The 15,369-nt window shown below is 39.9% G+C and overlaps 1 protein-coding gene across 1 annotated transcript in view; it reads left to right on the top strand.

Moving 5' to 3' along the window:
• C9 (complement C9) overlaps window positions 1–15,369 on the top strand; it is a 55,559-nt gene that overhangs the window by 14,863 nt on the left and 25,327 nt on the right. The window contains exons 2-5 of the mRNA XM_006156299.3: window positions 2,704–2,809; window positions 3,199–3,343; window positions 3,607–3,754; window positions 14,493–14,631. Coding sequence (XP_006156361.1) covers window positions 2,704–2,809; window positions 3,199–3,343; window positions 3,607–3,754; window positions 14,493–14,631 — 538 coding nt within the window. The remainder of the gene's footprint in view (window positions 1–2,703; window positions 2,810–3,198; window positions 3,344–3,606; window positions 3,755–14,492; window positions 14,632–15,369) is intronic.

Here is a 15,369-nt window from a genome sequence, read left to right on the forward strand (position 1 = left end):
CTAAGAGCTTTCTGCATAAAACATTTTAACCTATTACTTTTAGAAAATAGAAGCTCAGCAGGCCTTCTGATATTCTGAATGGTGTCAGCAGGCATAAGGCTGACAAAAATGCTGTCCAGTAATGAAACTTGCCTTAAAGATAAGCAAGTCTTGCCCCAAAACCATGTGGTTATAACCTTAAGGTTTATAATCACCCAGAGATTATAACCTTTAAGAAATAACAGACCTAAAGCTGTCCAAGATACATGATCAAGGACTTCCTTCCTCTTTTTTCTCCTTCCTCCTCTTTCATATAGTTATTTACTTATTCATTCAAAAAAAAAAAAAGAAAAAAAAAAAAACCACTTCTCAAGCGCCTACTATGCACCAGATACTAGTATGCAACTAAACAAGACAAAATGTTCCTGAGTTCAGCAGTAGGTTTACCTTGAATGTGAACTCCATTAATCTGGAGACCGTGATTTTTATTTTGTTTTCTTGTTTTGAACACCACTGTATCCCCCGTCTTTAGCCAATAATAGCCAATTAATAAATATTTAATGAATCAATGAATAAATAAATTCAATGAAATGTATCATTGTAAAGGTGTTTTTGACACAGGAAATAACAAGACACTGTGAGGATAAGCATATTAATAGAAAACTAAATTATACTAAGAAATTTGGGATGGTTCTCTGGGAAAAAAAAAATTTGAAGATGAGATTAATGTAGGGAGTTGGGGGTGCCATCAGTGGCATAGTGCTGACTGCACTGGACTATCACACATGGTTGAACATGTTTTGAGTCCCAAACCTGGAAGCTTGAAACTCATGCCAGGTGCATGTGCATGTGCACCCAAATTCCCAGAAGGAGAATGGAAGGGAAATTGCAGCATGGCCATTCTCCCTGGGTGGTGATTTCTCACTTTCCCTCTCATTATCTCTCTCCAGTGAGTATGGGTGTCCTATGGCAAAAACTTTAAAATGAACAAACGAAAAATGTGGGAAATTGGGGTAGGCTAAAGGATTGAGGACAAGAGAAAAAGTGGTTCATCTTGGGCCATGGTGGCACAATGGTAAAAGACAATGCTCTGCAATGCTGACCCATGTGGCAAGGCTCCAGGTTTGCATCCAAAGACCTCCCTGATATGGGCATGTTGTGATCCAGGGAGGGCTGAGACGGGGATGTAACAGGATTAGGGGTCCCTCAGGGAATGCGGGACAGGAAATTTGTAGAATTCTTGTTTTTTTTATTTATTTTATTTTATTTTATTATTTTTTTTTTTTTTGAGAGGTTTTCGCTATAGGGCGCATGCGCTTGCCAGACAGACAGAGAGAGACATAGAGATAGAAAGCGAGAAATCACCCCCCAGGGAGGATGGTCACGCTCAATCCCTTCTCCTCCATTCTCCTCTCGGGATCTTGGGCACGCACGCACATGTGCCCAGCGTGAGTTTTAAGCCACCGGGTCCAGGTCGACTACGTGGGAGTCCAGCGACATAGCCATTACACTAACTGCTGGTTCCCTTTATTTTTATTTTTTGAGAGGTTTTTGCTATAGGGCACATGCACTCACCAGATAGACAGAGAGAGACAGAGAGACAGAAAGCGAGAAATCACCCCCCAAGGGGGGATGGCCACGCCACAATCCCTTCTCCTCCATTCTCCTCTTGGGATCTTGGGCAAGCACGCACACATGCCTGGCGTGAGTTTTAAGCCACCGGGTCTGGGACTCAAACTGCAGTCGACTATGTGGGAGTCCAGCGACGTAGCCATTATGCTAACTGCTGGTCCCTAGAATTCTTGTTTTATGTCTTTCGTTATTTTTAAGTCTTCTGTCTTTTTTTTTTTTTTTTAGAATTGTTTTTTTTAATTTTATTTATCTTTTTGCTTCTTTTAATTTGACCAGAGAGGGACAGAGCAAGAGAGAGAGAGAAAGTGAGAAAGCAAGTCACTAGGTCCAGCACTCAAACTGCTGTCAGTCATTGGGAATTCAGTGCCCTTAACCATCACACCACCTGCTGCCCCTTGTCTTTGAATGAGATAAGTATCTAAGATGGTGTTAACCACCAGAAGAGATCCAGATGGTGAACAAAGAGAGAAAGAAAGGTCCAAAGTAGAAACACGCTGTTGGGTGTTGGGTCTAGGGTGGGAGGGGAAGCCATAAGTGCCAAATATATGATATTAAAACTCAGAAAGATCAGGACTATGTCCTGAAGTGGACTTAGAATCAGTTAAGCATCCAGCATACCAGAGGGAAAGGCTGATTTATGAAGTGTTTGCTACAGCAATGGTTGGACTGGCTGGCTTAAATTTGTAAGAAAACCCAGGCAATCCAAAATTTTGCCAGACTCTCTGGAGGGGAAGGGACCTTACAAAGAAAATAAAATAAGATTTCTAGTTTCAGCGAGTTCATGATCTACTTGGAAACCTAAGATTAATTCATGTAAAACAACGTGCAGGGTGCCTCATGTGCCTTCTTCCACACCATTATTGCTCTTGTTGTCATGTTGGAAGTTAAATGACAAGAGAGTATCAGAATTAAACAAAAAGTTGAGGTGAAATATAAAGCAGCATGTGATCAACTATCAAATGAAAGACGCAGTAAAAAGATGAATAGTATTATTTGGAAGGTGGAAAGTAGTAAATAAAGTAGTTTCTGAAAACTTCTTGGAAACGAGCAAACTTAATAGTCATTATAAATCGACATGTTCTTTTACTGTAGTTATGACCAAGAACCTGGACAAGGGAGTGGCTTTCCATTGCCCATAGACTGCAGAATGAGCCCCTGGAGTGAATGGTCACAATGTCATCCATGCCTCGGACAAATGGTAAATGTTCATCTATGTCCTTCATGTCCTGCCCCAAGGGAAACTATATTGCTGGCATCTCCAAGGAAATGTGTATGAGGCAGGGAGCCCCAGAACTGAGTTCCAAACCAGGAAAGACAGGTAAATATCTAATGTAGGAAGTTGACCTTGCCAGGAAATCTGAATGTCGTATGGTATACCAAATGAGTGCTATGAGGACACTTCTGCATGAGACTGCAAAGCTGAGAATGCACCGTTACTGTAAGTAACATCGGGGACTGCTTCTGAACTGCTATCTTAAAACCATTGACTCATTTGTTTTTGGAGGGCTCCAGTAGTATGTGTGTATCTTTAGACCAGAATCCTTTTTGGGATTAGACATTCTAACGTTTCCAGTTTATTTTGTGCAGTTTCGCTCAAGGAGCATTGAGGTCTTTGGACAATTTAAAGGGAAACGTTGTGTTGACTCTGTGGGAGACAGAAAACAGTGTGTGCCCACCGAGCCCTGTGAAGATGCTGAGGAAGACTGTGGAAATGACTTTAAATGCGGTACAGGTAATCCTCACACTCCAATTGCTCACTGTGGGACTCTGTGTGCATTCTTGGTTGAAAAGAAGTAAACATAATTCTACGCATTCATAGTTCGAAGCGTGAAAGAATACTCATCGAGGGCTGCCTGACTATTCTACACACAAAAAAACCCCACAAATATGTTTGTCTGGTACCTCACCTCCAGTGTCAAAGGCATTTGGGAAACTCAGAAAGAGAGAAAGAAAATTTGGCATCAGACACCATGTCTTTCCTGATTTTGTTTGCAGGTAGATGCATAAAGAGGCGACTTGTGTGTAATGGTGACAATGACTGTGGAGACTTTTCAGATGAGGATGATTGTGAAGATGAACCCCGTACCCCCTGCCGTGAAAGGGTAGCAGAAGAGTCTGAGCTGGCACGGATATCAGGCTATGGGTCTGTATTTCACTTGATTTTTCCAAATGAAGATGAGTGAAAATAATCTCCATCTCTCTCACTGTAATAGAAGGGTTCTCACAGAGGGCACAGTTAGTACAACCTGTGGGTCTGTATTCTTTTTCAATTACTTTTGGAAGAAGTGTTGAACAAATATCAGAATAAGTTGGACAAACTGCCAAAAAAGCAGGGACCTGTAAAATAGACTAGACTATCAAGGTGTTAGGTGATTACTTTTTGATCCCATAGGAGATGAATATCTCATTTCTGAAACTCCGGAAGACCATAGCAACATTCACATGACATATTAACATTTGGAATTGATTCACCAGTCATAGGTCTGGCAATCCAATTCAAACAGTTGCAGTGCTAGCAAGGTGGTTTTCCCTTGGAACTTCTCTTGGATCTACATCTGATTATAAGTTCACAGGAGATTCCAGCATTCTAGACTTGACCTAGGAGGAATGGGATCAGAGAAAAGCAGTTCTAATGTCAGAATGGGGTGGTGGTGAGGTTCCAGTTTCCATTATGGAGAACTGACATTCACTGATTTTTCTATTGAAAGCATAGTGGCTCTGGATAGGTAGCTATAAGTTCAGTTGGGAAGTTTTGGAGTTTAGAACTCAGGGGTATGCAGAATAGAGCTCATATGCAGAGATCTGTGCTTCAAGAATTAAGAATATGACATAGGGAACCAGCAGTTAGTGTAATGGCTATGTTGCTGGACTCCCGCGTAGTCGACCGCGGTTCGTGTCCCGGACCCGGTGGCTTAAAACTCACGCCGGGCGCGTGTGCGTGCGTGCCCAAGATCCCAAGAGGAGAATGGAGGAGAAGGGATTGCGGCGTGACCATCCCCCCTGGGGGGTGATTTCTCGCTTTCTGTCTCTATGTCTCTCTCTGTCTGTCTGGCGAGCGCACGCGCCCTACAGTGAAAATCTCTCCAAAAAAAAAAAAAGAATTAAGAATATGACATAGATCTGTTTTCAGGTTATTAAAATCAGAAAGCATTGTAGGGATGTACACTGCACCGTCTCCATTAATTGTTAAGAACTATTTTTGGTAAAGATAGCTTGGGCAGATTTTTGGCAAATTGTCTCCAACAAAGACAGTTGTTCTCCCTACCCAATAGTATATGGATGGAGATGACATATGGCTCTAGCTCATCAACTATAATGTAACACATCTCTTCGTTTTCATAACCCTAGTGACTGGTTCATAGTAGTTCCTCAGTAAATACTTATCCAGTACATAAATAGATGAATGAATTAATTAATGAAAATCTGTAAGTGCTTTCTAATACTGTCAGTTGACATCAGGTGAAACTGAAACTAGGTTCTTAAAACAAAATTCAGGGACAGGGTTCTAATCTTGGGGATGAGGATTGGAAGGAGAAAGAAGATGGCAGTGATAGAAAGAATAAGGCCCACAGAAGGACTAAAGTAGCAGTTCTCAATCAGCAGCAATGATTTTCTCTCCAGGGCATTTGGCAATGTCTAGAAACCATTATTTGTCCCAACTTGGGGGGAGGTGGGGCAGGGAGTGCTACTGGCATCTAGTGGGTAGAGGTGAGGGATGCCAGTGAACATCCCATAGGTCAGAGGATAGCCCAATGCAAAATGATGGCTGTAGTGCTAAGATTGAGAAACCCGACATGAAGGTTCCAGGCAATTCCTAAGGTAAGACCTGTGTATCAGGTCTGGCTAAACTGGAGATGTTTCTTCTCTCCTGACCAGATGAATCTTCTACTTCTTTAATCAAAATAAGGACAAAATTCAGAGACCTCAAGAGTCAGGCAAAAGCATTTCACACACGTATATTCACTTTATGAATTCTTCTCAAACCTGCATTTAAATATTACCCACAGTGCTGTTGGACTCAGGCTACAGGTGGGGATCTTGAATAAATGGATGACGGCCTTGGGCCTAATGTTCAGCAACCCCTCTGTAAATGACAGCAGACAGTATGGGATTTGCCCGGCCTTATAGCCAGATCACTGCATGTTAAAATGAGACCTGACTCTTATTGTGGCTTTCCTCAGGGAGATGTTATGAGTCCATGGTGAAAGCCCATTACTACTTTATTTTGCTTCATTTGGAATCCAAGAAACAGTTATCTCTCTAAACCAAAGAACTGGAATCAAGAAATTACGTATGTTATTTGTTCTCACTCAAAGCTAATTTATAGTTTGTCTTATAGAAAAAGAATATAGAAATATCGGCCCACTTAGATGATCATTCATAATCTATCAGTTTTCTTTGTTTGGAGAAAAGAAAATTTTGCTTTATAGCATTTTCTAGGAGGTTTCATAATGAGACATCCCCAAGAGCTGGCAAGAAATCCTTGAATACTCCATGCTCCACCATGGCCAGAGCAGTATTGGGAAACATTACAAGGCAGAACCTCCAAGGCTAAGTAAGAGCATGGGTCCCAGCTAAGGGAAAGGTCAGTGGCAGAAGTGGAAATGAGGTAGCCCTGATAGAATCAGTCCATCACACTTTTAATTAAATTCTCTATTACCATAAGCATAAATCTATAACAAACTTTGTTCTCATAGAACTATTGTTCTATGGGACCAGCAGTTAGCAAAATGGCTATGTCACTGAACCCTCATGTAGCTGACCGCGGTTCAAGTCCTGGACCCAGAGGCTTAAACTCAGGCTGGGCGCATGTGCATACGTGCCCAAGATCCCAAGAGGAGAATGGAGAAGGGATTGTGGCATGGCCATTTCCCCAGGGGGTGATTTTTTGCTTTATATTTCTCTGTCTCTCTCTGTCTTTCTGGCAAGTGCATGCACCCTATAGCAAAAACCTCTCAAAAAAAATTTTAAAAAAGAACTATTGTTCTATGAAAACTTTCATTTGCATACACCGTAATTTCAAAGCAAAATTAACCTTAAAAAATGAAACTCCTGGGGCTGAATGGGGGCCCAACAATGCTCTGAGAGGCGATCTTCCATGGGAAGATTCCTATTTTAAGTACAGAGACCTCCCTGAGTATGCTGGGCATATGCTTGCTTATAATCGGGCTGGCCAGTCAAGACCCTGCTGGAAGTATTCTCTCTCTCCCTCTCTTTCTTTCTTTCAGAAGAAATAAGTAAGATTTAAAAAAATGAAACTCCTTAAGCAGTTATTTAGTACCCAAATATTTAAATTAAGACTGTAGATGAATGTGGGCCAGACAGTAGCACAGCAGTAAAGTATGACCCTGTGGACAATCTCACATGGGAGCATTCTTTGTTCAAGCCCAAAGTCCTCTTTGAGCATGCCAGACACATCCTTACCCATGATCTCGGGTTAACTGAAGGCTGGAGGTGGATTGAAGCATCAGACCCTGTTGGAAGTACTCTCTCTCATTCTGTCTCTTTTTCTCTCTCACTCATGGAAAAAATTAATGAATAAGACTTATAAAAGAATATAGGGGAATGGTATCAATCACTAACTAATATTTAAGAAAAAGTTTCAAAACAACATGCTTCGTTATATTTATGGTATATTTCTGTACCATTAATATTACATATTTATTTACTATAAAATCTCAGTTATTCTTATATCACACTATGGACTATGTGTGAAATAGAAGTACTGGGGTAAAGCACTCTAATCATAGGAACATACTTAAAAACTGCTACTACACAATTCAATCTGGAAAGCCTCAAGTCCTAGCAGCATCACGTACAGTCATATTCTTTTCCATATAAAAGTCACAAGCACTGGGGACCAACAGGTAACATGATGATTAAGGCACTGGACTTCCATGTGGTCAACCATGTTCAAGTCCTGGACCCGGTGACTTGAAACTCATGCTGGACACATATGCATGTCTGTCCAAAATGCCAAGAAGTGAATAGAGGAGAGGGATTGTGGTGTGGCCATCCCCTCTAGGGCTGATTTCTCATTTTCTCATTTCTCCTCTACTGTCTCTCTCTTGAGAATGCACATGTCCTATGACAAAAACTTTAAAAAAAAAAAAAGTCACCAGCATTTACAGTTATTAACTTAAACTTGTTTAGTTTTTGCTGAGGGCATGTGCACTTGCCAGACAGAGAGACAGAGGGAGACAGAGAGGAGAAAGTATTCCCCATGGGAAATAGTCACACTGTAATCCCTTCTTCTCCATCTCTCTCCTTTGTGGGATTTTGGGCACACACACATGCCTGTCATGTTTCTCAAACCACCAGACCCAGGACTCAAACCATGCGATCAATCATGTGGGATCTGGCTGCCTTAACCACCAGACTTCTGGCCCTACTCTTTTTTCCATTTGAAAGAGTCTCTCATTTAAATTCTTATGCCAGGAGAAATCAGTTGTGTCACAAACAAACGTTTAGCCTCTTGTCTTTTAGGCATCTGTGTCTCCAGAAATGTTTAGAGAAGTCCCTCAACCCATCTTACATTCAGTGAAAAAAAACATAAATTCAAACCAGCTGTAAATGATGTACAATGTGCAAGGAATTATTTTTTGTGTGATCTAAGCATAACACCACTCCTGTGAGGGGAGATTTCTCTTTAGCTTACCTGGTAAATTAGAATTGCCCATGACTCTGGGTGCAGGTGTGAAAGCAGGCGTCTTTAAGTACTGCCAAAGAACACGTTTTGGGGTTGTTTTGCTTTGTGTTTTCTTTCCCAGGTGATGACTTTCCATCCATGAAAAGTTTTCATGTTCCTTGGCAGCAAAAGTTGGCTGATTCTACACTAGGCTGACTGTTTCTTTAGAGTGGAAAGAAGTCAATAGTTTTTGAAATATGTCTTCCTTAGTCGTGTTTACACTGTAGATGAGCTTTGTTGTAACTTTGCAGATGGATCTAGCCAACTGGTCAATTTGTTGCTCTGTAAAACAATAACTTTCAAATGAGGGAATGTATATGATGGGGTACACAAAAACTTTCCAAGGAGAGACGAGTAAGTTTTAAGGTAATAGTTTTCTCAGTTGTTATTGAACTAATTTAATAGTAAATCCTCAACTTCAATACATACCTTTTTCCATAAAATTGATGAGCCTAATGACTTAGCTACATTCATGTTTTCAAGCCTGTTCACCTTTCTTATCTCTCTTTTACAATCACTTTCCAAAAGTAAAGTGCACTCCTCACCTTTCTCTGAAAGTTAACTATAGAGCAGAAAACAAGAAACAACTCCAAGTCTTGTTACTCAGTTGAACTCTCATGTGTTGGAAGCTAAGTGTTCAATTCTTTTTATCAACAGCATTGAAAGATGTCCTAATCAATTGTTGAGTGATAAACTATAAAAATAATCTTTGATGTAACACCAATATATAGTCTTTTTTTGCATTTAACTTGCAGAGATCAAAGAATTGGGTGACAATGTTAAAACAAAATTCCTTCTATTCTTATTTATTTATGTGAATAAAGTTTCTTAGCATTTTCATCTGCACAAATGGAAAGTAGGGATAAAATTGACTCTGAACCCAGTCTTTTTCTAGCACCTAATTAATATTCATTCATGAAGGCAGGAACTAAATTAAACCTCATTCATTTCATTGAACTAGCTTCCCAATAAAATTTTACTTATGTTTAGTTATTATTTTTAAATGTTTAATATATTTCTATATACTACTAAGAATGAAAATTTTTTTCATACTTAGACTCTATGATCAAAGGATATTTAATATCTTTTAAATGATTTTCTTTTTTTTTCCTCAGAGGGCACACACACTTGCCAGAGACAGACAGAGAGAAAGGGAGAGGTAGATAGCACCATCAACATCATGATGGGCAAAGTCTTTTTACAAGTAAGATGAGAAATAGCGATTGACTATTTTAAAAAAATAATTAGAATAATAATAATAATGATTGGGGAAAACATAGAAAAGATATTGAATGTTGAAGCGGGGAGATTAATGTCTCTGTATTGACTGACATGCATGGCATTCCCTTTTGAAAAAGCAATGTAATACACTGTAAAGTTATATGTAATCCAATATAATATAAAGAAAATTATGATGATAATAAAAAAAAAAGAAAGAAAACACCATCAACAGATAATGGTCACATCACAATCCTCTTTCATGTCATGCTTTTTTCAGGATTTGGGGCATGCATGCACACCTGCCTGATGTGTTTCTCAAGCCACTGAATCTGGGACTCAATCTACACAGTCAACCATGTGAGATCTGGTTGCCTAAATCACTAGGCCATGGAGCCAGTCCCAAAATTTCAATAAATATCTTTTGGGAGGGCAAGCAGGTGGCATGATGGTTAAGGCACTGGATTCCCATATGGCTGATCATGGTTTGAGTAACATAACATATGGCTTGCTTTCTCATTTCCCTTTCTCTCTCTCTGTCTTTCTCTGGTGAATAAAATAATAATAATAATAAATTAAATTAAATAAATAATTATCTTTAAAAATAGCTTTTTGGTACAGAAAAGTATTACAAGATGATCAATAAAAACTTGCACATAAACCACATTACATTAAGTTAGAATTCTGCGGAGGAAATGGAATAGAAATATGTATTAAAGAATATACAAGAACAAAAAAGGAGGTATAGTATATAAGAAACCTCTGTATCTTCTGCTTAATTTTGTTGTGAAACTGAACTTCAAAAAATAAAGTCAGTGTAAAGAAAAGGGGGGGAATACTATAAAATTTTCAGCTATTACGGATATACTATCCACCATTTGATACTCACCATCACTATTCATTCTATATTCATTGACTCTGCTTTAAAAAGTGGTAAAGTAATTATACTTTAAGGTGTGAGTATTTTCAGCATGCTCAAAAATTATATTCTTTTCAACTGTTTACACTTAAGATAAAGATACTAGATGTCACACTAAAAATGTGCAGAAAGGCACAATTTATCAGAAAATTTTATAGTGTGTAGAAGAAGAAAATCTGAAGACCAGTACCCAAAAAATATGGCATACACCTTTCTATCTTCAGTCTCTTCCCACACCATTATTTCAGCCCCTCAAGGCCCATCCCAATTTACTCACCCTTTAAAATCCAAATGAAATCTCACATATTCTAAAATCTTTTTTGCAACTCTCCCATGGTGATGCCTTCCTCTTAGAAGACTTGACTTTTATAGCATCTATGTGTACTACTCAATCAGCAAAGGTATATTTTACCTTAGACTATTTTTCTAAATCAATGATTATATGTCCAACTTTCTAATATGAACTCAGATTTCATGAGAGCAGAGACTGTATATTAGCTGCCTTAAAATCACTCTCAGTTCATTACAAATACTACTCAGCAATATAGATCCAATATTAACCTAAGAGTTAATCAACATTATAAACAAAGTTTAACATTGTTCATTGAAAATAAAGAGGCACAGGGTCTCTGTCAATACAGATATGCAGAGGGAGAGACTTTACTATCAAATGAAGAAGATGTAGTTGAGATCTTGTTTAAGAAGAAAACACAGGGGCTGGCCCCAAACCACAGTAGTTAAGGGAGTAAGATCCCATATGGCCAAACGCAGTTTGAATCCTGACCCTGGTGGCTTGAAAAATATGCTGGACACATGTGTATATGTGCCCAAATCTTAACAGGAGATAACTACGGAGGAATAAGGATTGCAGAGTAACTATGCTCCATTGGGGGATTCTCTCTCTCTCTCTCTCTCTCTCTCTCCCCCCCCCATGTCTCTGGCAAGTGCACATGCCCTCTGGCAATAAATAAAAAATGTCAAATTCTTTTTCTAAAAATATAGGCAAATAGATCATTTGTCTCCAACACTGTATGCCCTTGAGGTGGAGTGGTTTACATTCTATTGTTTGTGATACAAAAATAAGTGTATTTGTGCCCCACTTAACAATGGGAATACATTCTAATAAATACATTACTTAGCAATTCTATTGCTGTGGAATACCACTGAGTGTCCTTACACAATCCTAGATGGTACAGCCTACTTCACACCTAGGTTATGTGGTATAGTCTCCACACTCCTCAAGGGATCGCCATTTCATGTAGTCTATCTTTGACTGGAATGTTGCCTGGAGTGCACCACTATATTTATTGCTCACAACACTGGACTTCACTGGCAGCTCTGCCTCAACCAGCAGTGGCTGGTATAGCTCTTCTTCTCACTGAGGTTTGCAAATAGGCTGGGATGACTGGGGCAACGAGGCTGCAGGGGAAAAACTACCCAAAAGAAACCTTTTAAATGCAATAGCGCAAATACCAGAAAATGAAGAGAAGCACATGTGGCCCTTTCATGCCCAGGCTCTGAACTGGCCCACTGTCACTCTCAGCTATGTAGCACTGGACACAGCAATCATATGGCAAAACACAAAGCCAGTAGGAGTAGGTGGGGTAGTGCACTTTATACACAGGAATGGGTAAAGACTTGGCGCCCAGATTTTAATCTACCATGAGGCATTAGATGTTTAAGAAACTAAGCCAGAAATACAGTATCTCTCTTTTTTTTCTCGTATTCAAGTTACCAGGCCCTGTATTAGAACTTGAGGGCTATAGCACTTTTCATGAAAGATATTTTTGGTAGGACAGGCAGTGACTAGATGTTTAATTTTTTTTCTTCACATCAAATTTGAGAAAGATATTCATATGAAGTCAAGCGCCATGTTCATTTTCTTTATAAATTCTAAAGTTGTTAAAAATACGTTATTGCGATCAGCAGATGGCATAATGGTTACATTGCTTGACTCCCACATAGTCTACCACAGGTCAAGTCCAGTGCCTGGTGGCTTAAACTCACACCAGGCATGTGCATGTGCAGGCCAAAATCCTGAGAGAAGAATTGAGGAGAAGGGATTGCAGCACGGCCATTCCCCCTAGAGGATGCTTTCATGTTTTTGGTCTCTCTGTCTCTCTGACAAGCACACACACCCTGGAACAAAAATCTCTCTTAAAAAAAAAGTGTTATTGGGACCAGCAGTTAGTATAATGGCTATGTCTCTGGACTCACACGTAGTCGACTGTAGTTCAATCCCGGACCCAGTGGCTTGAACTCACGCCGGGCGTGTGTGTGTGCGTGCCCAAGATCTCAGAGGAGAATGAAGGAGAAGGGATTGTGGCGTGGCCATCCCCCCGGGGGGTAATTTCTCGCTTTCTATCTCTCTGTCTCTCTCTGTCTGTCTGGCGAGCGCACGCGCCCTATAGCAAAAAACCTCTCAAAAAAAAAAAAAGTGTTATTTATGGGACCAATGGATGGTATAATGGTTACATCACTGGACTTCCACATGGCCGACCACAGTTCAGGTCCTGGATCTGGTGACTTGAAACTCATGCCAGTGTTTGCGCGTGCATGTTCAAAATTCCAAGAGGAGAATGGAGGAGAAGGTATTGCAGTGTGACCATCCTCCCTGAGGGACAATTTCTAGCTTTCTGTTTCTCTGTCTCTCTCTGTCTCTCTGGCAAGCATACATACCCTATAGTAAAAAAAAAAAAAAAAAAAATCTGGCTTAAAAAATGTATTATTTATATGACAATGTTGTTTTTCACTAACCTGCTGGGAATAGGATACTTGTCCAATTGTTTTTCTTGCATTTGCAATAAGTTACAGTAAACCATCCACACGCTTTGACAAATTACTGTTGAAACCAACATCCGGACTTATAAACTAGCCCATTGGAGTTAAGAATGTAGTTTAGAGCAATGCAAGAATTCCTGCCTTTGTGCCAAACAAAGTAAATTACAGGCTTGAGGATAGAACCTCCAACTTTATCCTCCTTGGCTTGGAGCTACTTTTTCCAAATACAGCTTAAATAGCATGACTATGTTCCACCAATTAACAAAGGTGTACTTCACACAGAGCTGTTTCTTATTCATGTTGCTTATAAGTTTACAAATAAAACTTATGTTTTTAAAAAAGTTTTTTTTTCTTTATTCATGATAGAAAACTTGCATGTACATGAGAATAAGATAGAAAGAAATAAAAACACCTTGCATCGAGTCTAGTCACCATAAGATCCTCAGCTCATCAGATCTTGGGCACACATGTGGGTGCCCAGCATGTTTCAGGCAGACCTGGCTGAGGATTCAAACCATGGTCACCACGTGGCATCGAATATCTCTTGAGTAGCACATTACCACTGCATCGCTGAGCCACTCTTCAAACCTAATCTCTTTAAAGCTAAATGAGATTTCACTTTATGTATTAAAGTTTGCCGAATAAAAATATTTTGCTGAGGGGAGAAGTAAAACTTTTGAGAGTGCCTTCCTGGGGTTGCTAAAATTTTTGTGTTCATCTTGGAAAGTATAATAGGAATCATAGAAGCCTACGGGGGGTGAGGTTCTTGACAAGCAATGAGACAGCTGGAGGAAAAGACTTAAGTTTAAAGAGAATGGGGAAAAAAGAAAGAGTCCCGATGTTGATTCATAGATGAAAAATTACATGCATATGTTACATTGCCCCCATGAGATGCTCTGTTCTCTAGTAATTTAAATAGGTGATATTACAGCACCAATTCCTGGTTCACTTAGGGAGGTTAAGTAAGAGTTATAGCAGTGCAGTCAAGACTTCAGGAGCCAGATAGTCCCATGTGCCCCACTTACTGCAATTTTTTCATTGCACTCTGAACAGTGCCCTAGTTGCCTACGAGAGTTTTTAAGGCCCTCCTCAGGTATTTTTCCTGCCAGACACTGAGCCGATGTGAACAGGCTCTTGCTTCTGTTCCTGATTATACTGTACCCTATTGAGTGACGATGACATGAACTAAAGCTGTCTTACTTTCCCGGTTGCAGAGGGCTGCCTTGCATTAGCTCATGGTTTTTCCACACCTGATACAACTCTGTTCATTCTCAGGATCAACATTTTAGGAATGGATCCCTTAAGCACACCTTTTGACAATGAGTTCTACAATGGACTCTGTGACCGGGTTCGGGATGGGAACACTTTGACATACTACCGAAGACCCTGGAACGTGGCTTCCTTGGCCTATGAAGTAAGTATCCTCAGAAGAAAATACATTGTTCAACTTTTGGATGAAAAGTTGCTTCAGTGAGTTTAATACTGAATCAAGTGTGATAGTGCATGCCTGTAGGCCCAGCTCCTGGGGAATCTGAGGCATGAGGATTGTGTTTGAGGCCAGAACACAGTGAGCCCTTGTCTCCAAAAACTAGTAAGTTCGATACTAAATAATGTGAAAAACTCAGTAGAATAAAAAATTAGTATGAACTTAAAACTAACTTAAAGAGGGATAAATCAGGCCAGCCAGGGGTGGTGGTGGTGAAGGCAGCTGGATCTCATAGGGCCAAGTGCACAATTCGAGTACCAGATTGGGCAACTTGGAAAATGCACTGGACATGTGTGCATGCATGCCCAATATCCCAGAAAAGCATAGAGGAGAAGAGATGCAGTGTGGCTGTCCCTCTTGGGGGATGATTTCTCACTTTCTCTCTCTCTCTCTCTCTCTCTCTCTCTCCCTCTCTCTCTCTTTCGCTAGCACACATACCTATAACAAAAACTAAAAAAAAGGAGGGGGGAAGAAATCTAGTTTGAATCTCTTTAGAAAATACACATCGGTTTATTATCAATCCTCAGTCATATTCACCCAGTAATAAAGATTGGGCAGATACCAGGACTCTGTAGAAAGAATGATCGATGGCTTTCAGATACTAAATTAGAGTAGTGCTGATTTAAGTAGTGATTACTGCTTCTATGAAACTTAAGTTCCTTTCCC

This window comes from Tupaia chinensis, unplaced genomic scaffold, assembly GCF_000334495.1.
Source record: "Tupaia chinensis unplaced genomic scaffold, TupChi_1.0 Scaffold000489_1, whole genome shotgun sequence".
Classification (NCBI taxonomy): Eukaryota; Metazoa; Chordata; class Mammalia; order Scandentia; family Tupaiidae; genus Tupaia; species Tupaia belangeri.